We start from the raw sequence: 27,461 nt of genomic DNA, 5'->3' as shown, positions 1-27,461 counted from the left end.
ATCTGTCTAAATCTGTGTTAGTGAGCACTTCTCCTTTGCCGAGATAATCCATCCACCTCACCGGTGTGGCATATCAAGATGCTGATTAGACAGCATGATTATTGCACAGGTGTGCCTTAGGCTCACATTTTAGAGTGGCCTTTTATTGTGGGCAGCTTAAGGCACACCTGTGCAATAATCATGTTGTCTAATCAGCATCTTGATATGCCTCACCTGTGAGGTGGATGGATTATCTTGGCAAAGGAGAAGTGCTCACTAACACAGATTTAGACAGATTTGTGAACAATATTTGAGAGAAATAGGCCTTTTGTGTACATAGAAAAAGTCTTAGATCTTTGAGTTCAGCTCATGAAAAATGGGGGCAAAAACAAAAGTGTTGCGTTTATAATTTTGTTCAGTGTATATAAGGCTAAATTTATTATTCTAAGATAATTTCTGTCATTTTCAGTGTAAAAAATAAAAAAAGTAAAAACGCTGTCACTTTTTGTATTTGTTTTTGAGAAGCAACAGAAAGCAATGGCAGGTCTGGAAAAGAATTCAACTGACTGTCTTCCTATTGATGACTACATTAAGACTTATTATCTGCCAGTGATGTACAGCATCATTTCTGTAGTTGGACTTATGGGAAACTTACTGGCAATTGTCATTTACCTGGCAAAACTAAGGCCCTGGAAGAGCAGCAGCATTATAATGGTGAATCTGGCAGTAGCTGATATGCTGTATGCGTTGAGTTTACCTGTGCTGGTCCAGTTTTACATTACCAGAAACTGGACCTTTGGAGAGTTCATGTGCCGTTGCATTCGCTTCTGCTTCTACTACAACCTCTACGGCAGTATCCTCTTCCTAACCTGCCTCAGCATCTTCCGTTACATTGCAGTGGTGTACCCACTGAAGGCTGCTGAGATTCGGAGGAAAATATGGGGCACTTTGGCTTGTCTGGCAGTCTGGGCCGTTTCCCTGGTGGAAATTGGCCCGATGCTGGGGATGATTACAGTACAACAGAAGGACAACTTGACAAAATGCCTTGATTTCGCCAGTAATGATCCACAGGTGGTGTGGTGGTACGGTTGGATGCTCACAGTGTTTGGATATGTATTGCCATTGCTGGTGGTGTGCTGGAGCTACACGCACATTGCAGGCTCTCTGGGCAGCAGCGTATCCAGAAGCAGGCAGAGTCGTTCCAGAGTTCGCATGCTTTCCATTCTGATTCTGGTCGTGTTTGTGCTGTGCTTCTTGCCATATCATATCATGCGTTTACTGAGGGTGGATAGCCTGCGCAGAACTGATGTGTCATGCATGCAGAGGAGAGGCATCCATGCAGCCTACATATTGTCACGACCCCTGGCTGGCCTCAACACCTTCTTCAACCTAGCACTTTATACATTGGCAGGAGACAAGTTTCAACAGGCTTTCTGGAGCTTTGTGCATGGGAAGGAGCACACAAGCAGCACAATATCTGTAATCCACTCTCCAAACATGTCAAAAACAGACATTCTGAAGATCTGATACATTAAGTGTCTATATATTATGAAGTGTGTGCATACTGTGTATGTACTATATATAAACACACTATAAAAAAGTTTGGGGTTGGTGAGATTTTTTTATGCTTTTTGGATTAAGTATTTTATGCTCACCAAGGCTGCCTCTTTTTGATAAAAACAGTAATAATGTGGAAATGTAAAAACTTGTAATTTATTCCTGTCATGGTAAAGCTGAGGTCCAGTGTTCAGTCACATGATCCTTTAAAAATCATTTTAATATTGGAAACCTTTTTTCTTATTACCAATGTTGAAAACAGTTGTCCTACTTAATATTTGTGTGGAAACCATAATAAATTTTTTCTTTGATTAATAAAATGTTCAAAAGAACAGCTTTTATTTAAAATGAAAATCTTTAGTAACATTATACATGTGTTTACTGTCACTTCCTATCAATTTAATGCATCCTTGCTTGAAAAAAGGATTAATTTCTTTGAAAAGAAAAATCTTACTGACCCCAAACTTGAACTTTATGTATATATTGATATTAATACTGGTATAATTTTACATAGACTTGTACAAAATGTAAAATAGTGGATAATAGCATTTTAACTACTGTATTACTGCTGCTTTGTTTTATCTTGTACTGTACATATTATGAAATTTTTTTGAAAATATATATTACTGTCCAACAATTAATAAGTAACATATAAAAACTATTAAACTGTTACATATTAATTGTTAAATAAATATCTAAATTATTAAAATGTGTACATATATACATAACAGACCCCAAGAAAAAAATTTGAATTTAAAGTTACAAAAATATTTATGTATGTTTTACTTGAAACACTTAATGTAGAAATAATTCTGGGTCATTTGGGTAAGATGCTTTTCTATTCATTTAAAAAGTTTCTCCACTCATCCGTGAGACTTCATCCACTCTTGGGAAATCTTATCCTCCACCACTCCACGGATGAGTGGCCACACAAAACAAGACATCCTTCGATTACCTGAATGACTAATAATCTTCACAGACAAGGAAACACACTGGTTTTTATGGGGAGCTATTTCAATCCCAGAAGTACTACAGTAGACATTAGATAGGCTATTACATTACAGTAAGGAAGTATTACTATAAGCAGCCTGACATTCCTTCAATTCAGCCAGTTTTCAGCAATCAACAGTGAACATTGCTGTCTGATGTTAAGATGTGTTGCTCCATTGTAATGTTTGTGAGGACTGTCAAAACCATCTTAAATGAGGTCCTTTTATAAGGCAGAAGACTACATACATAAAAGGACAATTGGTGTGGAAATGAACAAAGCACATCCTTTATACACAAGCATCTGCTAATCAATATTGTTTGTTCAGTTCATCATATCAATTGTGTTGACTCAATTATTCATTTGTAGTTACACTCTCTTGTACCCACTCACATGCAATCTGCATTAAAGGGTTAGTTCACCCAAAAATTAAAATTAGTCCATAAATTACTCACCCTCAAGTCATCCTAGGTGTATATGACTTTCTTCTTTCAGACGAATGCAGTCGGAGTTATATAGAAAATTGTCTTTGAACGTATGAGGTCAGCTTTGCGCATGCGCCGCTCAGAAGTGACGCACGCGGAAGCGCAGGGGAGAGATTAAAACAAAACAACGGTCACTAATTAGAAGTACAAAACGAGGATTTGTAAAGAAGAATGTCGGAGGATTTCGATATAAGTCAAGAGGAGACTGGGTTTCCTTTGATAAAGTAAGGAAACTCTTTGCTCCTGTTAACAAACGTTGGTTTTCACGAGACTCACCGGCGCATGCGCAACGCTGAACTCACGACATCCGCCCGGATATGCTTAATTTATGGGCTAATTTTCATTTTTGTGTGAACTAACCCTTTAAGCGCCACTGACTGAATCTTTTTCAAAGGATTTGAGTCACTGAGATCAAGAGAATCAAAATCCCCTCCACTATAGGCATGCAATGGTATTGCCATGTTTGGACTTATGCTTCTACTATGGTAATATCATTGCATTGTTTGAAGAGATTAGTATGGATGACAAATAGTTTGTACTGTACAGTAGAATACTGGTTTTCATTGATGACTAAAATAAAAATCTCAAACAGGAATTTAGAAACTGTGATTTAAACTTAAATTGCTAGCAAGGTGCTAAATAAGATTGTCCAGTCAAGCACAAACTAGACAGTCAAACAAATTTCCTTCTTGTAGTTCGGATTTAGCAACAATGTTCTTTTAAAGCACACAATAGTTTCGAAATTCCTATCTATGTATTTAACTTATGTTGTAAAATGAAATGTAAATGTTAACACTGACCTTACCAATAAAACAAAAATGCCATATAAATATTCCTAAAGAAATGCTAGCCTAATTAGCAAATTGACCTTGTGACTAAACAGCTCTATTGTGTCTCCTGTGCATATGGTGATGGTTAAAGGAAACTTGCACAGAAATAACAATGGCAAAGTTCATCTGTTAATACTGCAGGTTAATTATTGACATTGTTGTAGGCATAACATAACATTTACAATCACAAAAAAAAAAGTCAAAAACAATGTCAGGTGCCTTTTTAACTCAGATAAAAGAGTAAATCCCCCCCTCACGCGTGAGTAACAAAGACATTAAAAGCTTTTAATGAAAATATTTCTGACAATTGCATGACACAATTTCTGTCACTGAGGACACAATCAAGATATGTCATTGCAGACCATGGGGGAAAATGGTTTTCAGGTAACCGGTGAATGAATCAATCAGTAACATGACATCTTTTCATTCTGCTAAATTACCTGAAATGCATCAATCATTGTGGAATGTAATTTCCTAGTGCAGGTTGATTCCTATGACCTTTCTCTAGCAGGTCACTCCAACAATATTTTTTAAAGATGCACTAGTAATGTTTTTCAGTTTTGAGTTTTTCAGTTACCAGCTCTATTTTAGAAATACCACAAAAATCACGTGTATTTGTCACCATGATTAACTTAATCTACAACAAATAGTACTGTGGTAAAGTAAGTGTTCAGCTGGTCAGGAGTGGGGACCACCATTGTACAGAATAAAACTGATTTTTCTGGAGTCTTCATCTCATGTGAATGGACATCATTTTAAACATGCCAGAAGCACAATTTGTTTAGGTTTATAACTTTTTAAGGTAAATACTTCAATAGACTGTAAAGCTATTTAAATACAATTATTCAGTAAAAATGTGAAAAGTACAGTTGTTAGTGTTTTTAGTTGAGCCAGATTTAAATTAATATCAGAACACATTTTATGAGCAATCAATGCAGAAATGCAGAAGAGCAATCAATGCAGAAATGCAGACATTTTCAAAGGGTTCACACATTTACAGCATTCTTAACCCTGTGTAAAGAATGGGTAACATTAAAACATTGGTGGAGTTTCTCTGCCCTCTAGTGGTTGAATCACAAAAAGAGACTATAGCACCTTTGATTTTTCCCACTGTGGCCCCCAAACGTATTTGGACACTTAAGCCACACTTTTTGTAAAAACACAATTACATTAGATACAAAATATCACACCACATGGCACCTGTAAACAAGTGATGCCAGACCTTTGAGCAAAACTAAAACTTCATTGAATTCCATGTGAAATACATAGCATGAAAAAAACTTCATGCTTCACCCCCTGGGTCAATATAATTAAAAATTTTAGAGAAATATATTATATTTGAGCATCACATTTTTAAATAAAATCATATTGTACTTTATGTGAATATGAATGAAATTAATAATATTAGGGCTAAATTAAAAGTAATATTTATCAAACAAGCCAAAACAGCTAAATGTATACTTATTAACATCTGCATTTCCCATAAGGGGTTGTTTTTAATATCATATTGCACTTAAGTGAACAAAGCAATTAAAACACATTGCAACACTTATATTCATTTAAGATCACACACACATACATACACACAAACTTGCATTGGTACATAATCTCAGGTCTTCTGGCCTCACACAATAAAGACTCAAATAATAATAACAATAATAAACACACACACACACACACACACACATAGCAGCACAGATTCAAGTTAAAAACATATGGAACAACATACAAACAAAACAAAACAGTAAACTTCTATAGTCTTTTTTGGTCTAAAATCATACATTTCTTTAGCATTTACATGTTCTCCATAACCACAATGAGCAATACAGATTTTTTTATTTATTTTAGGGATAGAAGATAACCCATTATCCTCAGTTTTGTTTGGATGTGATTGATATCAGCACTGTTTATATCTGTTATCCATTTGCACAAATCATATGAGGATCTAGTTTTTAAAAGGTGCCACAAAGCAGACCAGAAAATGCTTTCTTTTAACCTGCCAGTTGTTCAAGGATGTAAAAACCACAAGTGCTTCATTCCCTTTGACCTGGAAGTTCTAGCTTCAGAAAAATTCTCCCAGACAGTCCAAGTTTTAGTGAGGACTACAGAAATATGTGAAACGGCATTGGGGAAGAAACAAATACTCACCCATTCATTCAGTCTTCCTGAAACAAACACACACTTCTCTCTTGCTGCATAATGCAGTTCATATTGGATTCATCCTGTGTACAGATATTCCTATAGTATTTATAATGCTCCATTCCAGGTCAAATGTGAACTACTGAGACAAGCAATTGGCCTATTATTAACTGAGTACAATCTTTTTTTTTTCCTTCTTCTTCTTGTGATGTGAATTTTCTTTCACCTTTAGGGGGCATACAAGCATGAAGTGTTTTCACATTCCAACTGTGCTATTTGTAACTTGTTTTGCCTTCATTATTTGCATCATCTCTCAAGTCATAAGCATTGTTTTAAGTGAAAAATTGAAGTGTTCCATCTCTTACACAATCTCAGTTTTAAAACCATTCAGTAAATGTCCACTTATTACTAAGTTATGGCTTAGTGAGCTGGATGGATGTTTTTCTTTCATACTTATATTTGCATTTGTAAATCATGGCGAGCACTGTTTTTATTATAATTATTATACTTTTTTTTTTAAATGTTCTTATGCAACTCCCATAAATCATACTTGACAAAAACGAAAAAGCTGAAGGAAAAAAACATTTGAAATATCTTATAGTGTTTACAGTAGCAACTGTAACATTTCTGTGCTACTACTGTATGTCACAGATGAGGCTCTTGTTGTGGCGGCGTCTGCTAACCCTGACTTTTACAACATATCATTGAGAAACTACTACTAGAGATTCTAGAGATTCTCAGTAGAGTACAGACTGTCTCAACGCTCTAAGTTTGCTTCTTTTAAAGACAGAGAGAGCTCTGATAGAGTGTCTACTGAGAATCTTTACTGGCAACAGGCCTGAGCATTAAAAACATGTCAGCATTTTATTCCGTTCACTGTTTTTGAATGCAAGAACACATATTGAGTGTACACCCGTAACACTGCCAGTGCTGTACCTCTGTGGTGTAGGGTTTGTTGTTCCTTCACAAAGATGTTGGAGGTTGCATGGCGATTGAACACAGATCATCCTTTTTCAGCAATTGGTTTGCAGTCTACTGTATATCTACATCGCTGTCTCAATTTCATTGCAAAGGAATCAGCAGAAATCTTGAATAAACCACACTGCAAAAAAAAAAAAACATTTCCTTAATCAGTATTTTTGTCATGATTTACAGTAAATCTATTTAAACCCTTGAAACAAGAAATAAGAAAAATCTGAGAGCTAAATTAGAACTTATGTAGAAATGTTCGTTACTGAAAAGTTGCTGCATTTGACTGGCTTTGTACTTGTACCATGCACAATGACAAAATATAAAGTTTAATATGTTTTGTGCAAAGCAAAATATTAACACTCCTCAGAGAATATTCACCACCATTCAAAAGTTTGGGGTCAGCATTTTTTTAAAGAAATTAATAATTTTATTCAGCAAGGATGCAATAGATTAAACAAAAGTGACAAGAAATAAATTTATAAAGTTACAAAAAATTCTATTTCAAATAAATGCTGTTCTTTTGAACTATATAAATCAAAGAATCCTGAAAAAAAGTCTCACAGTTTACACAAAAATATTAAGCAGCACAACTGCTTTCAACATTGTTAATTAGAAATGTTTTTTGTCACCAAATCAGCATATTATAATGATTTCTGAAGGATAATGTGACACTCCTGTGACATCACAAGAATAAATGAAATTTTAAATATATTAAATGTATATTTAAATAATAAACGGGTTTTTTTTTTTATTGTAACAGTATTTCACATACTACAGTTTTTACTAGCTTTTGATTTAAAAAATGCAGCATTGGTGAGCTTAAAAACTTTCTTTCAAAAACATAAAAAAGTACTGACCCCAAACTTTTAAACAGTATTTTATCTTCAAATTCAAGTTTACTTTTTGTTGATTTAAGCATGCCACTACATATAGGGCTATATATATATATATATATATATATATGTGTGTGTGTGTGTGTGTTTGCTTTTCAGGTAATTTTATTTATGTATTTTTTTTTCCAGAAAATAAGTCAAAAATACTGCTCAAGGCAATGATTTTTTGCAGTGCAACAGGGAAACTTAGAGTGCTAAACTGAAAGAAAGAACCCATGACCTACTCTTCCTCTAGTGAGCCATTATGTTCTCTGTATCCTAGTGCATGTTTCCAAGAGGAATCACCAATGGACCACTTGGCTGGCATAGTCCTCAGTTGTGGTGACCTGAGATTGGTTTCCCACACTGGACTGTCTACTCTGGTTGACTCGGCGCTCCCTGAGCCAGCGTCTCTCTTCCCGCCTCTTCAATCTCTCCTCCTGCCGCTCACGCTGACGGATAAACTGGTATCTGTGCAGGAAAAGTTCCTTGGCGAACTCGTACAACTGCATATCCAGGAAATTCAGTTGCTCAATGCGTCTGCGCATGTCGTCACGCAGATCCACATTGGCGGCACGCGTGCTGTTGATCTGCGTGAAGGCGGAAATGAACTGCAGACGGAAAGTGCGCTCGAACAGGTACTGCGTCTTGCGCTGGAACTCTGTCAGGCCGTAGAAGGCCATGTTCTTCAGGTTACTCTTGGCACTGGCCAGGAGAATGGGGTTGCGTTCGCTCTCGTTCATGGTGGAGAGGTTGTAGCAGCCAACCAGGCTGAGATCGGCCAGCATGCGCACCTGCCGGTTGTTGGCCAGGTTTGAAGGGCAGTCCATGAACTCGTGCAGTGTGACCCCTGACCAGTCGACTCCGTTATAACAGGTGGGCAGCTCATCCTGTGTGGGCGAGCGACCATCACACATGTGAAGGGAAGTCTTCCAGGTGGCGCCACGCTGCACATGCTTCCATTCACTCAGGTAACGTGACACAGGGTCTCTCAGCATTGTGATGTAGTAGAAGTTCCTGAAATGATCATCACAAAGTTACTTAAAATTATCTTTTTACTTTCTCTTTAGCAAAATAGTTTGTATTTCATGCTGTAGAGTAAAACATGAAAGTTTCTTCAAGTAATGTTAACCACAAGCCTTAGCTTACTCATAAAACTGTTTTATGAGTAGAGATTGTGAGCAATAATCTGAAGAATGGAGGTAAACATGGTAAAAATGTGTCTTCTAAATGACTAACTGTTAAGCAAAAGCATACTTTCCTAATACATTGCTAAACTACAATTTATCAAGCATATAAACTCACATCATTGTGGTGTTTGAAGTCCTTATATAGCACCTTGCTAGTATTTAATTTGTAATTTACATTATAGAACCAAATGTGAAAGTCTCTCAGAGTAAAGTTAATGACAGGTCTTATTTTACTCATAAATTGTGAGCAAAAATCTTCAGAATGGAGTAAAACATGGTAAAATGAGTTCGCTAAATGACTATACATAATGTAAAAACATTTTTTGCTAATATGTTGCTAAACTACAATTCATCAAGCATGTAAACTCACATCCTTGTGGTGTTTGAAGTCATAATATAGCAGCTTGTTAGCAACTTAATTGGCAATTCATGTTATATAACAAAACATTAAAGTCTCAGTAACATTAATCACAGGTCTTACTTAAATTGTGAGCGAAAATATGCAGAATGGAGTTTACTAAATGATCAAATGCAACAAAAACACTTTGCTAATACATTGCTAAACTGCAATTTGTCAAGCATGTAAACTCGCATCCTTGTGGTGTTTTAAGTCGTTGAATAGCAACTTGTTAGCAATTATGATGTAGAACAAAAGATCCAAGTAATGTCAACCACAGACCTTATTTTACTCATAACTGTAAACCAAAATAAAAAAAAAAATAAAAAAAACTTCTCTAAAAACCCACAGGAAATTCTAGAGGGAACCCATGGAGAATTAGCCCTTCCGGTGAGCAAATTAGCATAATGACTGAACAGCTCTGTTCTGCAACGGTTTATGTGTTATTCTTTCTCATAAAAATCTGTGATAACCCTGATAAACCTGTCAACCTGTCATCGAACCTCAACATTTCAGTCATACAGTGTAATCCACTTGCACTTGCACAGAGGAGCTGCAAAACAGAATATATTCTTTTTACACACGACTGCGTCTCTCACAGGGAAAGACCATCCTCTCAATCCTTGTAAGCTGGAGGACAGCCACAGAAGGGCATGTTTCAATTCATCCGTCCTCAGCAGTGCAGCATGGAGAACGTTTGCAGGTTAAATAGCGACATACTGAATAAATTACTATAAACGCAAGAGCAAAAACAGTGTCTTTTTAGTGCGTAACTTATGCTATTTTATGGAAGTTAAAAATAGTTCATTTTTCAGTTAGGCTAGCAAGCTAATAGCATATCCTGCTTGCATAGCATAGCACTAAAAAATCTCTTTTTATTAGCTAAAACAGAATTTCCTGTTTCCAGCCAATTTTTAGGGATACCAGCACTTGACATGAGGGGGGAAAATTTATTTCACTTAATGATGCGCTTGAAGCCTGAAGCAACCTGGCGTCACAGCCTGCACAACGGATGCGCACATTGTACGCGCTTTACCTGTGAGGTTGATGGATTATCTCGGCAAAGGAGAAGTGCTCACTAACACAGATTTAGACAGATTTGTGAACAATATTTGAGAGAAATAGGCCTTTTGTGTACATGGAAAAAGTCTTAGATCTTTGAGTTCAGCTCATGAAAAATGGGGGCAAAAACAAAAGTGTTGCGTTTATAATTTTGTTCAGTGTAATTTGTTCCCTTGTTTAAATCTTGGCTTCATTGCTCTAAATTGTTGCCTTATTTTAATGTTATTTATATTACAGCCACAATTTAATTGAAACAAGAGAACAAATGATTAAAATATGGCCATGAATTAAAAAGTTGTGGAAACATATTCTTAATTTGTGGCCACAATACAGATGTTTTTACCCTGTATGGCATGTGCAGGGCTTTGTATATTTTACTGTAGGTTAGTGTATTTCCGGGTGAAACAGAATATTAAACAGGACAAAAATGGATTGTGAGAATCGACTGAATGGTGAAAAGTGGGTGTTACAGTACATACCAGAAGGGAGCCAATGCAAATCAAAATGAAATAAAATGATGCCTAAATCCAATAGCCCACATGGACAATTTTGTGGCATTTTGATTAAAGGTTATAAAGACAAACAACTTCTTCATTTGTAATGACTCGCTGAATGAGTCAATGAAATATTTATAATATCACAGGAAAATGCTTTAAGAAAACAATACGGTCAATTTTTACTAGTTCACTTTTTCTAATTGTAACAGTATCTATTATCAGAAATTACAGCTGTATCTGACGATGTAAAGAACAGACGAAGATACAGCCATAGAACTACATTCTCAGTCAATTCGATTTTCAACCCTTGTACATTAATCACAGCTGTTATCTTTTGCGCTTACGGTTGAAAAACACATGAGGGAACAGATGTCACCAAAGTGTTATTAGCAGCAGGCCGATGCGTTAATGAAGAGAGAGGAACCAGGCACAGTCATGGTCCGATAGAGAATGGGACTGAAGCAGGTGGCGACCGCCTCTGTGCTGGGAAGAATAGTGAATGAGGCAGTTCTGATGTTCCCCCAGAGAGGACAGGTGCCTCTCACCTTCTCCGACTCCTGAAGCTTTCAAGGGCTTTGACTGTATAGTACCTCAGAAGAGAGGTCTGTAGCGGTTTAAAAACTAGCATCAAGCTGTTGTTTTGACTTAAATAAATGATGTAACAAAAGTTTACATTACAAGTAATTAACATTTGACATAAATGCTAGTCTGATAAAGTGAAATGTTATATAAAGAAGGCATGACTATGTATAAGTTCAATTAAATATTTTACTTGTTAAGTAAGAAAAAAGACATCTCTGGATCACTTTTAAAACCTTTTGAATCTCGGATGTCTCACCACCTCTGAAAAGCCAAGCCGATGTTGATTCAGGTTTTATTACAGACTCTGTCACTTTCCCTTCTTGCTTGTAGACGCTGATCTGTTCGGAGCAAAGCCGCTTTAAGGCAAGCCCCCAAGGATAGCAAAAAAAATTTATAAATAAAACATAACAATGGCAGAGCTGCAGACCTTGGTATGCCAATAATAAGACCATCTCTGACCTTTTTCGGTTTACGGATATGACGTGACACACATGGGCAAATTGGTGTATGTATGCAATTTCCTGCAAAAAAACCATCCCGACCGCTCTAAAATATAAATCATTATCATACACTTATCAAAGTGTATTATGGGTAAAGTAAAGACGTGGTTTAATAACATTTGGTTATTTTTGTAATCAAAAAAGTTACAGTGTAGCTTTAATACCAGTCTGTGCCATTCAGTCCATGATTTGCAGGATTTAGCCCAGTTTTATTTTACTATTATTTTAATACTATTATAGTATTTGCTAATTAATACTATATGAATGAGCTATTATTTTCAGTGCTTTATTTTCAGTTTCCTATTTAGTCATTTTAAAATTGCACTACTGAAATCAATTTTAAAAATCAATTTTGACTTCATCTGAGTTTTGAAATATGTATTCTAAGTCACTCCTTCTGTCCCCTTCTCACTCCTTCTGTTCTCATTTGTAGTAGTCTTTAATCTGAGAAAGTATTCTAAAATATTTATACAGTACTTCAAAATTTCTAAGTGGGAATAAATGAAACTAGGAAGACTCTGCTGAGGAAGTATAAATAGAAAAGTGATGCTCATATTTGTAACTGTGTCAGTGGAAAATCAGTAGCTAGCATTACACGACGATGATATTGTGTGGGAGGGGAGACATATCAGGGTTTAACGCACACACATTTATAGAGGGGTGTCAGGCTGTAGGGTGTGATTAGAACCCTGCCAGCTGCAGCTGTATCCGGCTCGTCTTTCAGAGTGGGTGGAGTGCAGACACTCTCTCATTAGCCTGTCCCAGGGACACAAACACATGCAGGAAGTGGTGCCAGAACAAGCCGACTGCAAAAAGGTCATGGTGAGCGCCATCAGTGTCACAGTATATTAGCCTCAAACAGCTCCAGCTCGGCCCTTTACCTCAGCCAAGAAAAACCCAGGTGCAATTGTGGTGAGCTGTGCTCATTTCTTTCTGCTCGATGATACTTATTTGAGTCATAGCTCACAACTGTTCCACGAAGCACACATTTCTGCCCACAAAATGTTACTGAATAACCGGGAAATGTCTTAGAATACTTATAGTAACAGGAACAAATGAATTCAGGGGTTTCCAAACTTTTTAATGCCAAGGAGCTCCAAATATGATGGTCACTTACAAAGGACTCTCTTCCTAAAACATAAAGACAGATATTTACTTTGCAGAAACATTTTTATATTATAGTAGCTGCTTAAAATGTACAAAACTGACACTGTTGTCATTGTATTACAGTTAAAATATTAAAATATTATAAAAAAATATTAAAATATTATTTCCATTAAAAGAAAACGTTTTTAAATATATTTTTTAAAATGTAATTTATGTCAAATCTATTGTCAGCAACCATCTACTCCAGTCTTAAGTGTCACATGATCCTTTAGAAATCATTCTAATGCTGATTTGCTGCTCAAATTACATTTTCTTATCATCATCACAGAAAAGGGAAAATGGTTGTGCATTTTTTAAACAATTTTTTTTTCAGGATTCTTTGAAAAATAGAAAGTTCAAAAGAACAGCATTTATTTGAAACGAAAAACTTTACTGTCACCTTTGAACCGTTTAATGTATATCCTTGCTAAATAAAAGTATTATTTTAAGGAAAAAAAGCTTTTAAACAGTAGCTTATGTAAATATAAAAATATTAAAACGTCTTTTCTGGAAGAAAAAAGTAATCAACGTGAGGTTGTTCTGTTTTGACTATTTCTTTAATGAAAGTTTGCAGCAAACAAGCAAAAATAGCTCAAACATTCATCTAAAGTAGACCAAGGCCAATGTGTTTAGAGATTACTTGAGGTTTACCAAATGTCTGAAATCCAAAGCCCAGTGAAGCTCTTCAAATCCAGGGAGAGCGATCGTGGAGTTGAACGATGTGTCTCAATAACACTCAGCTGTCAACGACTAGAGGCGAGATGCCAAACACAGCTCAGCATGGCAGATTTCACAGAGTGCAGTAACTACAGGAAGCGTGAAAACAGGTGAAACCAGAGAGATGAAATGTCACAGCGCATTAATGAGTGATTCTTGGACTCCTCTGAGGATCTGCTAATACTAGACACATTATGTTCAAATCAAAGTCGACCCTTGTGTAATGTGGAAAATCACATGTTTAATATCTCAATTGTCTCCATACAGTTCTTAGATGAAAGAAATAGTTCACCCACAATGGAAATTTGTTTAAATTTGAATCACCCTCAGGCCATCCAAGATGCAGATGAGTTTGAGATTTTAAGAAATTTAGCATTACACTTGCTCACCAATGGATCCTCTGCAGTGTCCAAACAGCTGATGAATACATCAGTTAAAAACATCTTGATGGATTTGTTTCTAACAAACACGCAGCTTTTTGCTTCACAAGATTTTACTTGATGGACTGGAGTTGTGTGGATTTCTTGTGGATTATTGTGATGTTTTTAATCAGCTGTTTGGGCTCTCATTCTGACGGCACCCATTCACTGCATAGAATCTATTATGTCGCTTTTCCACTGCATGGTACAGCACGGTACAGCAGACGTTCCTCTCGTTGATAGCAGAGGAGCGGATCCAGCGAGAGCTTGATGGGCCGACGCGGAATAAAAAAGTTTTTTAGGAGTCGCGGCAGTAGTGGCGGTGCAACTATAACGACATGTGAGGCCGAACCGAGCCGTGCCGTACCGAGCCGAGTCGTACCATGCAGTGGAAAAGCGCCATTAGTGAGCAAGTGATGTAATGCTAAATTTCTTCAAGTCTGTTCTGGTGAAGAAATAAAATCAACTTCATCTTGAATGGCTCAAGGATGAGTTTGTGTAGCAATAAGCCTGGGGGTGAGTAATTTTTTTTTTTTTTTTTTTTTTTGGGTGAACTATTCCTTTAAACATAAAGCAAATGGAGCATTTCACTTGCATCTTCTGCTTTATGTATGTTCACATATCGTAATTAACAGAGAACTAACTAATTAACAGAGTCTTCTATACTGCTGCTAAACTACTTGCAGTCTACTGAATAAGACACAGCACCAAACAGGAATATAAAGGCACTTTCTAATAGCATCATGTTAACTAAAACAGTCCAGACAGAGCTCTCCATTCTCTAGCTATGTCAGTTTCTGACCCGTGGGTTGTAATAGCCCATAATTTGCCACAATGGCACAATCGCACTCTTCTATTGTCTGTTCAATTACATGCTACCAATGAGCCAAATATATGTAGCCAAACTATATGCTTGCTACTAATAGAAGGTTTAACTTTCTCTTTTGACTTGGCGAATGCTTACTAATGAGAAAAGATCTTGAAAAATCCCAGAATATTTTGTCTATTGCTTGAAGTGTTGTGACTGGTTAAGTGGCCTACAGTGGAGAGATCAGCTAAAAAAGAGAAAAAACTATTTGCTTTAGTACTCCTTACAAGAGCCATTTTGTAGCTTCTTACTTTTTCTATCTGATACAGCACTTTTATTCAACCGCAGAGCATCTGTTTTTCTGCAGTAAAATCTTCTCACAAACTCAGATGTGCACGTCTTTTCATATCTCACCTTGCTGTATCAGATGTGGTGAAGTTCACACAAGTCACACTCACACACACATATGAACATCAGCAGAACACAAAAATACACACACAAACTCCTGTAGGGCCTATATAACTAGGGGGACATCCTACCAAAGATCTGGCCATTTTCACTTTTCTCATCGATGAATTATTGAAAATTAATGCGCACACAAGTTGGTAATACAGCCACAGCTAGCAGACTGGCCATTACACCTTGGGTGTGAATTTAGTTCAATAATTCAAGGGTCTGTCTTAAGTTAAGACAATAACTGATATTTTGTCCGATATCATAAATCAATGTGGTTTTGCCTCTTTTTGTATAAACATATTCAGAGTTTTAAATGCTACACTCAGACATTAGTGTATAACGTAAATAACTTTATTACCTTTGGAAACTTTTAGAAATGTTAAAATAGTATAATAATAGTTTAGTATACGGCAAAAATATTAAACGAACAAAAAAAACACTAAAATGTAATGTATAGCATTTGAGTAAAATGCACATACACACATATATCACTTAAACTTTATATCTATTAATTTGTCAGATGCTAAAGCAACTTACCCACTAATCAAAATCTTGACCTTGGTAATGGTAATTTTATTGAATCCGAAGTACAATTTAAAAAAATTTAAAAAAAGTTTAAACAAAATACATTTTCAGCCTAAAAAATACATATTTACAACATATATTCACAAAATGTTTCAAATATTTTGTGAAAGTATTCACAAAATATTCAGTCAAACCGTCAAAACAAAGATCGCCCAAAGATTTTTCAGCCCATTTTCTATGGACAAAGAGCAACTGACACATGCGGTGCAATTATGACTTCAGTAAAGATTTTCGGTTAGGGTGATGCGTCTCTTCAGTCACCCAGGGAAGCTGATGTATTTACAGTGCACAGTGACAGCATTATGATTGAGGCTGAGAATGCACTCAGCACCTCTATTGACCTCTGCCCTTTCCTCATTCAGTTTTCTTCCGGTGTCTCGCAGCCATCAGTTCTTCCGCGGAACCTTAGACCTTTTCTCTAAAGGTTGCTTGATTAAATCACGCCTCTGATTCAGTTGTATTTCACACAAATCTGAACTCCCTCCTCCCACTTTTATCTCTTTTCCTCTGTTCGGCAATCGTCTATCACATATTTCGTCACTGTCCCCGTCTCCTGTTCTTTCGCCTTAATTATTGGTATCAGATATGACATTTTGTCTCAGTATAGGGATATTCTCTGTGAAATTATATTGGACCAGAGTCATAGTGGGAGATAAACCTGCGGATAAGGAGGATCTTTCAGTGCTGTCTGAAGAGAAGAACAGAGGCTAATAACAGAAGTTAAACTAAAAGTGATTTACAATGGAAAAAAAATTTGAGCTCAGATTTTTATCAGTAATTAAAGTGTTGCATATGAAGACACAGTAGCTGAAAAAGATATGTTTTGTTGTTATGTGACAAAACGTGTCTCCATTTTGTCAGTGACATCTTTCCTGTCCGCCCCTTCAGGTTTAAAGCCCTTGATCTACTTCAGAAGAAAAGTCATACACTTAAATATTTTCAGTAGTATTTAGGATTTGTATACTGCAATGCGTTGTACTTGTAGACATCAAAGATTGAACAGTGTATTCATTCTGCAGGTCAGTATGGAAACTCAACATGCAAAGAGTTCAGCAGATTATTTCAAAATTGGAACGCCTGCCATTCACAAAGTTCTATACATATACATCCCTTAAAGCAGTGGTTCTCAGCCTTTTTTTCCACTGGGCCGCACTATGGTCCAAGTGCAAGTCTCACGGGCCGCACGCATATCATTTACATATTACGTCACCAATACAAATCAACCAGATTTATAATATTATAACCTAAATTACATTCATTGAAATAAATAAATAAATAATTCTACTCACCATTAATAAAACACCTGATGCTGTTGGGAGCTGACTAATTTTGTGAAATTCGGCTCGAAAGCAGTAACAGCACAATCAGCATGGTGGGCCGCATTTGAATTTGTGACGGGCCGCGGGTTGAGAACCACTGCCTTAAAGGGACAGTTTACACACACAAAAAATTCTGTCACCATTTACTCAACCTCATGTCATTCCAAAGAGCTGCTGGTAGCAAATGACTTCCATAGTATGGAATAAAATAGCATGGAAGTGACAATGGCTTCTTCAAAATATCTTCTTTTGTGTTCATATAATAGCCTATTATAGCCTAAATATTATGATATCTAATCGATTACATTCATTGAAATAAATAAATAAATAATTCTACTCACCATTAATAAAACACCTGATGCTGTTGGGAGCTGACTAATTTTGTGAAATTCGGCTCGAAAGCAGTAACAGCACAATGAAGTTCGATTGTTAAGTTGCAGTCTGTAAGACGCGCACGGAAGCGTGACTTGACGCGCGACATTGCAGAAAATGTGCGCTCACAAATGTAGCCTATCTTGATCCAAATATGGAAAGCACTTTCGAATTTAAAGGGGTCATATGATGCTATTTCAAGTTTTCCTTTTTCTTTGGAGTGTCACAAGCTGATTGTGCATAGATAAGATCCCTGAAGTTGCAAAGACTAAAGTCTCAAAACCAAAGAGATATTCTTTATCAAAGTTAAGACTCTGCCACGCCCCCCTAAAACGGCTCGTTCTAACACGCCCCCACATATCTACCCCGCATTTGAATTTGTGACGGGCCGCGGGTTGAGAACCACTGCCTTAAAGGGACAGTTTACACACACAAAAAATTCTGTCACCATTTACTCAACCTCATGTCATTCCAAAGAGCTGCTGGTAGCAAATGACTTCCATAGTATGGAATAAAATAGCATGGAAGTGACAATGGCTTCTTCAAAATATCTTCTTTTGTGTTCAACAGAAGAAAGAAACTCATACAGGTTTGAGACAAATTGAGGGTGAGTAATTGATGACAGAATTTTCATTTTTATCAGGAAGTAACATGGAATTAAAGGTGAAATTTTTAAGTAGAAAGACTTCAATTCTTAAAGACTTAAGTTTTCTCGTAAAATGTATTCCAATAAACTTAAAAAAATAAACTTGATTTATTTACAACTTTGAAAAATATTTTTGCAGTGTACTCAGATCTGTTCCAAGCATTAGCACATTTAACACATCCAAAAAAAAAAAAAACGGACGCAAAAAATGTTGTGTTTCCTGTTATCTTTTCCAATTTCATTACCAACAAAATAGGTCAAAAACATCATGAACTGAATAGGGAAATGGGAAAACTCCTTTCTCTGTAAATTGTATTGTATCTCTTCAAATGGTTCTGGTAAAAATCTAATTAAAGCTCTGGCATCTTTACACCAGCAAAGCTACAGACATCTGACTGAAGAATTTCCCAGAAAACCAAACTGCTTTTTCTCCAGTCCAGTTTGTCTGTAACAAATCTTTGTGTTTTGTCTTGGTCAAATGGTTTAGGGCTGTTGGAGATTCATTATTCTTCTAAATGTTGTGTTAAGCAGTCAAAAGTTTTTTATTCTGTAAATCTGAGTTTGCCTCTAGCGGATCCTCAGGCCAAATGGCAGTTGTAATCCCAATACAGTTTCCAGCACTCTATCCCTCAGGCCAGAAACTGCTGTCAGAAACATCTATACTCAATACTGAAGTTCAAATGCTGAAGAAAACAGTATGAGGCAAATGAGGGCAGACAAGGTAGAGTCAACATGACATGGCAATTGCATCCCATTTGAATTTCATAATGTGACATATTTCCAAGTGAATTAAGATATGCAACAGCAACAAAAAAAATGACTGCATCATATAAAGTTATATAACAGGTGGTTGGAGGGGATTGATGACATCAGCCAAAAAGGAAAATCGTTTAAGAGGCAGAGTAAGATACATTTAAAAAAATATTTTTTACGAAAGAATATAAAAGACATTTTTATCATAACATGCACCACAATCATGCAGAATAGACATGAAAATGATTTTTAGACTTTTATGGATGATGGCTACAAGGGGAAAGGAAAAGTAATGCATATTAAATAAGTCACTGCACTTAAGATTTCACATTCTACAGTGACATTATAATAGACATGCTGCCCTAACAGCAGAAATTACATTCACGGTCCTCAGTCTCAATATCATTAGTGCTCTTTTTGTAACACGGATACAAAGGGAACCTTATAAAAAAAAAAACTGACAGCATTTTTTTCCCTGCACAATAAAGTTTTTATATATTGTAATGTCACCTAAAAGCTCCAATTAACAGTTTCAGATGAATGTTGATCAGAAATCCTGACAAAACGGTTCTTCTTTAAAGCATTTGAATTAGCATATCATTATAGTCTATGATTAGCACTGAGAGCTTCTGTCAAGTTTTACTGTTTTGCAGTAATTAAGTGTAATATAAACTTGCATTCAAAAATTTGGGGTTAGTAAGACCCCAGTTTATTTAATTCAATTTTTGGGGTGTTTTTTTTTTTTTTTTTTTTTTTTTTAAGAAAATTGGCAAAGAATGTTTTAAATTGATCAAAAGTGACAGTAAAGACATTTATAATGTTATAAAAGATTTCTGTTACTTTCTATTTTTTTTTAAGAATCCTGAAATAAATGCATCAAAGTCTACACACAATTATTAAGCAGCATTTATTAAATAAATCATTTTTGTGTTTATTTGAAATGTTTTATCAGGCTGTCTACTTTCCCCAGTTATCAGGAAATTGTTTATAACACATTTCCAAAGCAATTTTGCCCTTCCATTAAATTCTCATAAATGTCTTGGAAAAAAATACTGAATGATATTTAACAACCAAAAGAGACTTACATTTTGCTATTAAACGTCAAGCTCACTGAAGGTGTTTTATTTCCTACTCATACGTATCCCTTTTATAGCAGTTTAAAATGGCAAACCGAATGTAATGAGCCATCTGGCAAATGACACAAACCATGAGAAAATATAGAATCTGTGCCCATCTGCAAAATAATGCTGGAACACCTTAATCTTTAATATTTCACTGCTTACATGTACATGGTTTGTTTAATGTAATTATAAGTTTAATACTTTAAATACATTTATCATTTAAGCTTACTAAATATTTTAACAAGGTTTTTTTTTTTTTTAAGTAGAATGCAACATCTATAGATCTCTGCACCTTCAATCACATCACATGCCACATTAAACTAAGCTGACACATGCAGACTGACTGAATTGTGGATACAAATGTACCCAACATACGCTCATCGTTTTCTCCTCTGTAGTCTTACACTAAAATAATAATGTGCTCGTTTCTGCTGCTCTGCAATCTTCTCCCATTGTCGCTCTTGACAGAATGGAGCGAGAGCCTGGAAACATGCATTATTTGTAACGGATATCATTCCCTAATGGTGCCTCTGGCAGACCATAATGGACCGTTTTCCAGACTCTCTGAATCTCCTTGTGTCTCTTTGATAGTGACGGAATGGGGACGGCATGTCACCTGGGAAGAAACAAGAGGAACGAGCGGCCCTTCATTTACTTGTCAGGAAGCTGCCATTAGGGGTAGCTGACATGGTGCGCATCCTGAAAATGGCACTCGCTGGCAGTTACAATGCAGCAAGAAAAGCCTACCCTTCGACCCAGGTGCACCATGACTACCGCATCACTGTTCAGAGCACATCAAGTTGAATCTCTTTCCCTGCTGAAAAAAACCCCACCTAAATCAGTCTAAGCGTGCTATTCTTATCTGGTCTGTTCTGGTTTGCTGTTTTTTAGCCACTAGACCAGTTGGCTGACCAAATTAACCAGCTGAACCCCAGGCCAGGTAACCATTTCATCACGCTGAATGCTCACTAAAAACTGACGCAGTCATCACGTTTTCAGGCTGGGAGACCAATTAGACCATAAAGACCAGTGTGGTGTGTTGTTGTTTTTTCATGCAGGGCTGAAAGTCTATGTTCTTTGACTTATTCAGCATTAAGTCATACTTAAAGAAATAGTTTGCACAAAAATGAAAATTTTGTCAATATTTACTCAATCTTTTGTCGTCCTAAACCTTTCTTCTGTGGAACACAAGCAGATATTATGAAAAAATATATTTTTCTTGTCCATACAATAAATACTCAATAGGACCCGATCAATGTTGTTTTTGGACCCTACTAATTTTCTTTGTATGGATAAAAACGGTTTAAATATTCTTGATGGAACGACATGAGGGTGAATAAATGATGACAGAATTTTTTTTGGGGGTGGGGGTGAAAGTGTCTTTTAAATCAACTGCATGTGTGTCAATAGGTAAAAATGGTAATGCACATTTGTATACTCTAAATCTGAGGAGAACAGAAAAAAATAAAACTGAAAGCCTGCAGTACATGCTATACATACATCAGTGGTGTGTGGTGGTGTTTTAAAATTAGGATATATATATATATATGTGTGTGTGTGTGTGTACATATTACATTAAAAAGAGAACAAATATAATTATATTTTGTATTTTATTCATATTATTTTTTATTTTAATATTTTTAATACTAATTATACATTTCATAGTGTTTTTATGCATTTTTATATTTATTCCAAAATAATAACTAAAGGCAGTAACAATTTGAACAATATTCTGGAAACAGTTTACAATAAGGTTTCATTAGTTAACTACTTTAGTTAACATGAACTAAGAATAAACAATAGCCTACTTCTACAGCATTTATTAATCTTAGTTAATATTAATTTCAACATTTACTAATGCATTATTAAAATCAAAAGTTGTGTTTGTTAACATTAGTTTATGCACTGTGAACTAGCATGAACTAACAATGAACAACTGTATTTGTATTAAGTAAACAGATTAATAAATACTGTAATAAATGTTCATTGTTTGTTCATGTTAGTTAACTCATTAAATGACAACTTATTGTAAAATGTTACCAATATTTTTTATTTGTGAGCTAAAAATAGACATAAACCACATACAATGCAGGCCAGGAGCGAGGCCCTCTAGAAGCGCGAGGCCCTGTGAGGTCACACACGTTGCACAGCCCTTGCGACGGTCCTGCATCCAATTATAACCGATCATATCCAATTATAGCGCGACGGAGACATTGCCTCCTCTCACGTGACTTTCCCCATTCATCTCAGTGAGCCTCCAGAAAAGTCATGGCACGCTTTGGGGTCTCTGTAGAAAGTCAATGGACCGAAGGGAGGCAAGCCTCCGCTGTAACTTTACCTGCGGGTGTCGCTGTTGGACAGTGTTACTTTATAAAAGCGAGTGCCTTTTAGACTTTTAATATCATATTTAGTCATATTTGCGCCGTTTTATTTTTGTAATATCGATTATTTTCTCATCCAACTTTTTGAGGAGACACTGCCTCCCTTGCCTCCTCGGAGGAAACGCCCCTGACATACATACATCTGTGTGAAACACAGAAAAGCACTCAATACATGGTGTTGGTTCTACAGGCTCTCAACACCTGCACATCACCAATCTGTTTTTAGAGACTTAAACCATATCAGTTTTCAAAGGAACTGGAAAATAATCCGTTTTTTTAATATAGGCCAACAAATCCAAATCCTACTTCTATCCACCATTAATGTAAAACCTGGCATTTTTGTCAATACTGTGTAATATTCTACTTTTAAATAACTATAAACTGTTTCAAGTTAAACAAATTTATCTGAAATGTCAGACTTCATGATGCATTATTACTTTTAATAAAGAAACATAATCAAATGGAATCACAGCAGGGCAGTACATGAAAGGTAATAAGGTAATAACTAGCTAAATATTTAATATTTGACAACCGTTTTATGAAAGAAATATTAAATGACAGTGATATCCATGTACTTAACTTTTCAGTCAAATTTCACCATTTTGAATTGAATAGTCATCATCATTTTCCTAATTCATTTAATTTATTTCGCTACTGAATGTGACGAGACAAGAAACATTAAAAGTGTCATTTTAGGCTTATTACACAATATGATCAAGAGTGATTGTGTGCATATTTTAAAAGTTCAAATGCATTTTTACAATGCATTCTAGTTACTGTACTATTTGACTTTTTTCCTTTGTTTGCTTATAATAATAATAATAATAATAATAATAATAATAATAATACTTCAATTCTTGAATCCCACCACCTCCCAAATTAAAAAATGTTTCTGTCTTTCCCAATGTTCGAGACATGTTTACTGCCTTAAATCACAGCTAATATTTGCACATTTTACCAGAAAAGATGACTGACCATTTTAAATGTGTTTATCTAAAAAAATATAGATGGCCTCATATAGATGGCCTCAAAGCTAACAGACATTGACTAACAGCCACAGAACACCAATTTTAATTTCATTGGATCTTTTAATGATGTCTCAAAGCCATAATTTGTTGTGCGAGAGCATGAATGTAATTACCTCACTGGTCATTTGGGCCCACTGAGGTCAAGGCAGGAAAAATAATGTGGCACATTTCACAGAGCAGCGGGCACTTCCTCTGATTCAGTTTAGCTTCACTCAGCATCACCACAAAGTAGAGTATTTGCATGTACTGTATTAGAAGCACTCCATCAGTGCGAGAATCAATATATTTGCTTACAGCCTATTTTGTGTTATCAAACCACCAGTCCAGATTGGTACACACAGAGAGAGAATAGAAGGATAAAAGAGGTTTAATCTGAGATCTGCGGCTCAGCCTCGTATCTCTGTTTCCTGACAAATCTGTGTAACAGCAGAGCGCTTGGAAGGAGCGATTGGTAGGGGTGTGTTTGTGTGTGTGTGCGGCTTTACTTAGCTACAGTTTGGGATTCCTCAGTAGTTGGATAAATCTGACAGAACCTCTATCTGGGGACATCTTTAAATGGAAAGGGGGGAAAAGTGTATGTGAAGGTGCATGCAATATGTAAAAATATGTAGCATGCATAAAACTTAAAAAAAAGTTTTTCTAAATTGGGGACAAATCTGTATGAATTCGTATGTACAAAAATGTACAGTTTTTAGGAGCATATGCAGATTGTACGAAAACATACAAATGAGATTATGTATGAGATTATGGATAAATTGTGATGAGGGTGTGTTAAAACATATTTAACATATTGTATACTGTTTCTTGCTTAACTTTTCAGTCAAATTTCACCATTTTGAATTGAATAGTCATCATCATTCTCCTAATGATTTTCATAATGCATTTCATCATTATTTATAGAATCTGTGCAGCAATTATGAGTTTTTGCCCAATTTCCATAAAAATAATCTATTTTAGTTCCTATATTTTGGGATGTCTTGCTTGAATGGTCTGCCCTACATTACGCCACTGAGTTTCAATAAGACTGAGGGGTCAGGAGTAACATGACCAGGGCTCGCAAAATTTCGTAATCCCTGGTAGGCATTCTGCAGATTTTGGTAGCCCGTAACGAATTTTAACTAACCCGAATAAAAAGACATCAGCTGCACATTGGCAAGTCAGCATTATCAAAAACTTCAGTGATTGTACTTTTTCTTCAAATAACAAGTCAAGAGAGTAGGGGGGACGGATCACAAAACTCACAGTTCGAATCATATTACAGATTTTGAGTCAAAGATTGGATCATTTTTCAGATAAGCAAAAAAAGGGAACATTTCTTCGATACCACAGCAAAAAAAAAAAAATTTGCATAACTAATAAAGGACAAACATTGTTAAAGACAAGTGAACAGTCAGTCATAAGAAAATATTAGAACATTAATAAAAAAAAATATTAGAAAATAAGAACAAAATAAGCAATAATAAAGCATAGATAAATACAATATAAAAAGTTACAAATAAAATAAGGTCTAACTGTAGTATTTAGATACAGAAATTTAATAATTATGTGTAAAATAACACTGCATAGTGTTCACTGTATAAATTAAATATAGATTAATCTTTGTCAAAGCTGTTTTGTTGTTTGATTAACATTAAATTGGAAAGACTTAGAAACACATGCAAATGATCACCTATGATCCATTTCACCACTACAAGCGAGTGAACAACGCCAATCAAGGAAGGAATTTTATATCACTATTCAAGATAGCCCATCGGGTACATTTTGGTAGCCCGACTGGAAGACACAAGAGCCCCGGTACATCGGGCTAGCGATTTTGCGAGCCCTGATGACCATTCTGAAATGGTCAGTTTCAGCCACTGTGTTTGTGATTAATTCTGTTGTTCTTGATCAATGTCATGATCACCAACGTTTTGCTGGAGTTTCAGATCACGGAAAACCCACCCATTATTTTAGGATTATAAACATGCTAGTAGAGAGCAAGCAAGCAATCATGCTGTCAAATTTTCCTAATGCTCTCTAGCAGACCACCACCAGCTACACAATTTGCTGTTTGTTTGTATTTATTGTTTTTGAAACATGATAAACACGGCAATATCTTTTCATAGTGTTTCTCCATGGTAACATCTAATGAACTCAATTCAGTGTTCCCTTTCAAGGGAACTTCGAACTGCGTCCTCTAGGGGTCGCTATGGGGAACGCCTCAACGTGACCCGTGTCTGAAGCATACATTCAAAAAACACCAACAACATGTTGGCCGGCATGACATCACTACCGGTGCGACTATAGTATAAATAGGCGCTGGGAGAACACGTCATCCTCTTCTTCGTCTTCAGTGACTGGTTTGTTTGAAGCATGCATTCCGGTGGTAAGAGCGATCTTTCTTCCCTTATTATGGTGAGCACTAGCAAGACATTTAGGAGATGTGTGGATCCGTGTCTTCGTTATTTAACAACTGATGACACACATGATCTTTGCGTCTTTTGTTTGGGCGAAGAGCCCATCGCGTACGCGATGTCCTCGAGGGGGCAATCTGCGTTCACTGCGAGCGTGAAAAAGCTCCGCTCTCGTCTGTCTCTCTTTTTGAGGAAGGAGGGGCAGCCGTCTGCTCCCCGCGGTTCAGGACTGCTGAGGCACGGAGGAGAATGAGGTCGTGGGGATCGCAGGCGGATCTGCTGATGAGTTTAAGGTGGGGCTTTCCCTCTCGCGCTTGTCTGCCGTGGACGAGGGTGAGCCGCTGGAGGATGATGATGTGATTTCCCTAACATCGTCTGATCCAGCGGCCAGTCTGCTGGGTTCGGCCCAGGAAGAGCAGGAGATGTCTGAGGAGGGCAAAGAAGTTGAGGCTGAGCCCTCCCAATCCTCCTGTCCTGCGTATGATGAGCTATTGGAGGTTATGGATCGCGCCACGGCGAGGCTTGACTTGCCGTGGAAGCGGGCCAGGAAGGTGGCGCCACGAGGTCGTCTCACCAAGCGTTATCTGTCTGACCATAGCCCCCCAGCTCAGGTGAGCCTTCCTTTTCTTCCTGATCTCCATACGGAGGTCGAGAAAGAATGAAAGAGGCCGTTTTCTTCACGCATCCATCGGTTCCAGCATATGAGTTATGCCAACATCGAGGGGATGCGCGAAAGCGGCTATGAGAAGATGCCCCCTGTAGAAGAGACGCTGGCTAGCTATCTCTCTATGGGTGAGACATCATCTCTCAAGACTCCCTCCTTGCCATCTAAGCCCCTTCAGGATACATCTCGCTTAAATGGCAGGGCATACGCAGCAGCAGGTCAGGCTGTCGCTTCGTTGCACATGATGGCGGAGCTTCAGGCCTATCAGGCTGATCTACTGAAAGACCTGGATAAAGGGGAGGGCCTTTCTCCTGATGAGGTAGCTGAGTTGCGCCGCACCACGGATCTTGCTCTCCGTGCTACTAAGCAGGCCGCCTCTGCTATGGGCAGGTCCATGGCGGCTATGGTGGTAACGGAGAGACATCTGTGGGTGAACCTGGCAGATATTGGGAAGAAAGAGAGGGGCTTTCACCTCGATACTCCGGTTTCGCCTTCCGAACTTTTTGGTACCTCCTTCGAGACGGTGGTTGGTAAGTTCAGGGAGGCGAAGGCGTGCTTCGCCTTCAAAACCTTCATTCCACAAAGGTCCAGGTCTGAGCCCAA

The 27,461-nt window shown here is 36.8% G+C and overlaps 2 protein-coding genes across 2 annotated transcripts in view; one reads left to right on the top strand and one right to left on the bottom strand.

Moving 5' to 3' along the window:
• Window positions 1-516: 516 nt before the first annotated feature.
• LOC107720141 (2-oxoglutarate receptor 1-like) lies at window positions 517-1,506 on the top strand. Its single transcript, XM_016527770.1, has one exon. The coding sequence runs from the start codon at window positions 517-519 to the stop codon at window positions 1,504-1,506; it is 990 nt and encodes a 329-aa protein (XP_016383256.1).
• A 4,136-nt stretch (window positions 1,507-5,642) lies between these two features.
• The window catches only part of LOC107720131 (heparan-sulfate 6-O-sulfotransferase 3), a 67,140-nt gene continuing 45,321 nt past the window's right edge, over window positions 5,643-27,461 (bottom strand). The window contains exons 2-4 of the mRNA XM_016527761.1: window positions 8,068-8,839; window positions 6,915-7,080; window positions 5,643-6,204 (exon numbers count right to left, since the gene is read on the bottom strand). Coding sequence (XP_016383247.1) covers window positions 8,125-8,839 — 715 coding nt within the window. The 3' untranslated portion in view covers window positions 5,643-6,204; window positions 6,915-7,080; window positions 8,068-8,124. The remainder of the gene's footprint in view (window positions 6,205-6,914; window positions 7,081-8,067; window positions 8,840-27,461) is intronic.

This window comes from Sinocyclocheilus rhinocerous, unplaced genomic scaffold, assembly GCF_001515625.1.
Source record: "Sinocyclocheilus rhinocerous isolate Xijiao unplaced genomic scaffold, SAMN03320098_v1.1 scaffold631, whole genome shotgun sequence".
In the NCBI taxonomy this organism is placed as follows: domain Eukaryota; kingdom Metazoa; phylum Chordata; class Actinopteri; order Cypriniformes; family Cyprinidae; genus Sinocyclocheilus; species Sinocyclocheilus rhinocerous.
This window is presented reverse-complemented; position numbering and strand designations above follow the sequence as displayed.

Coding starts and splice junctions, on each gene's coding strand:
- LOC107720141 (XM_016527770.1), top strand. CDS start 517: ATGGCAGGTCTGGAAAAGAATTCAACTGACTGTCTTCCTATTGATGAC.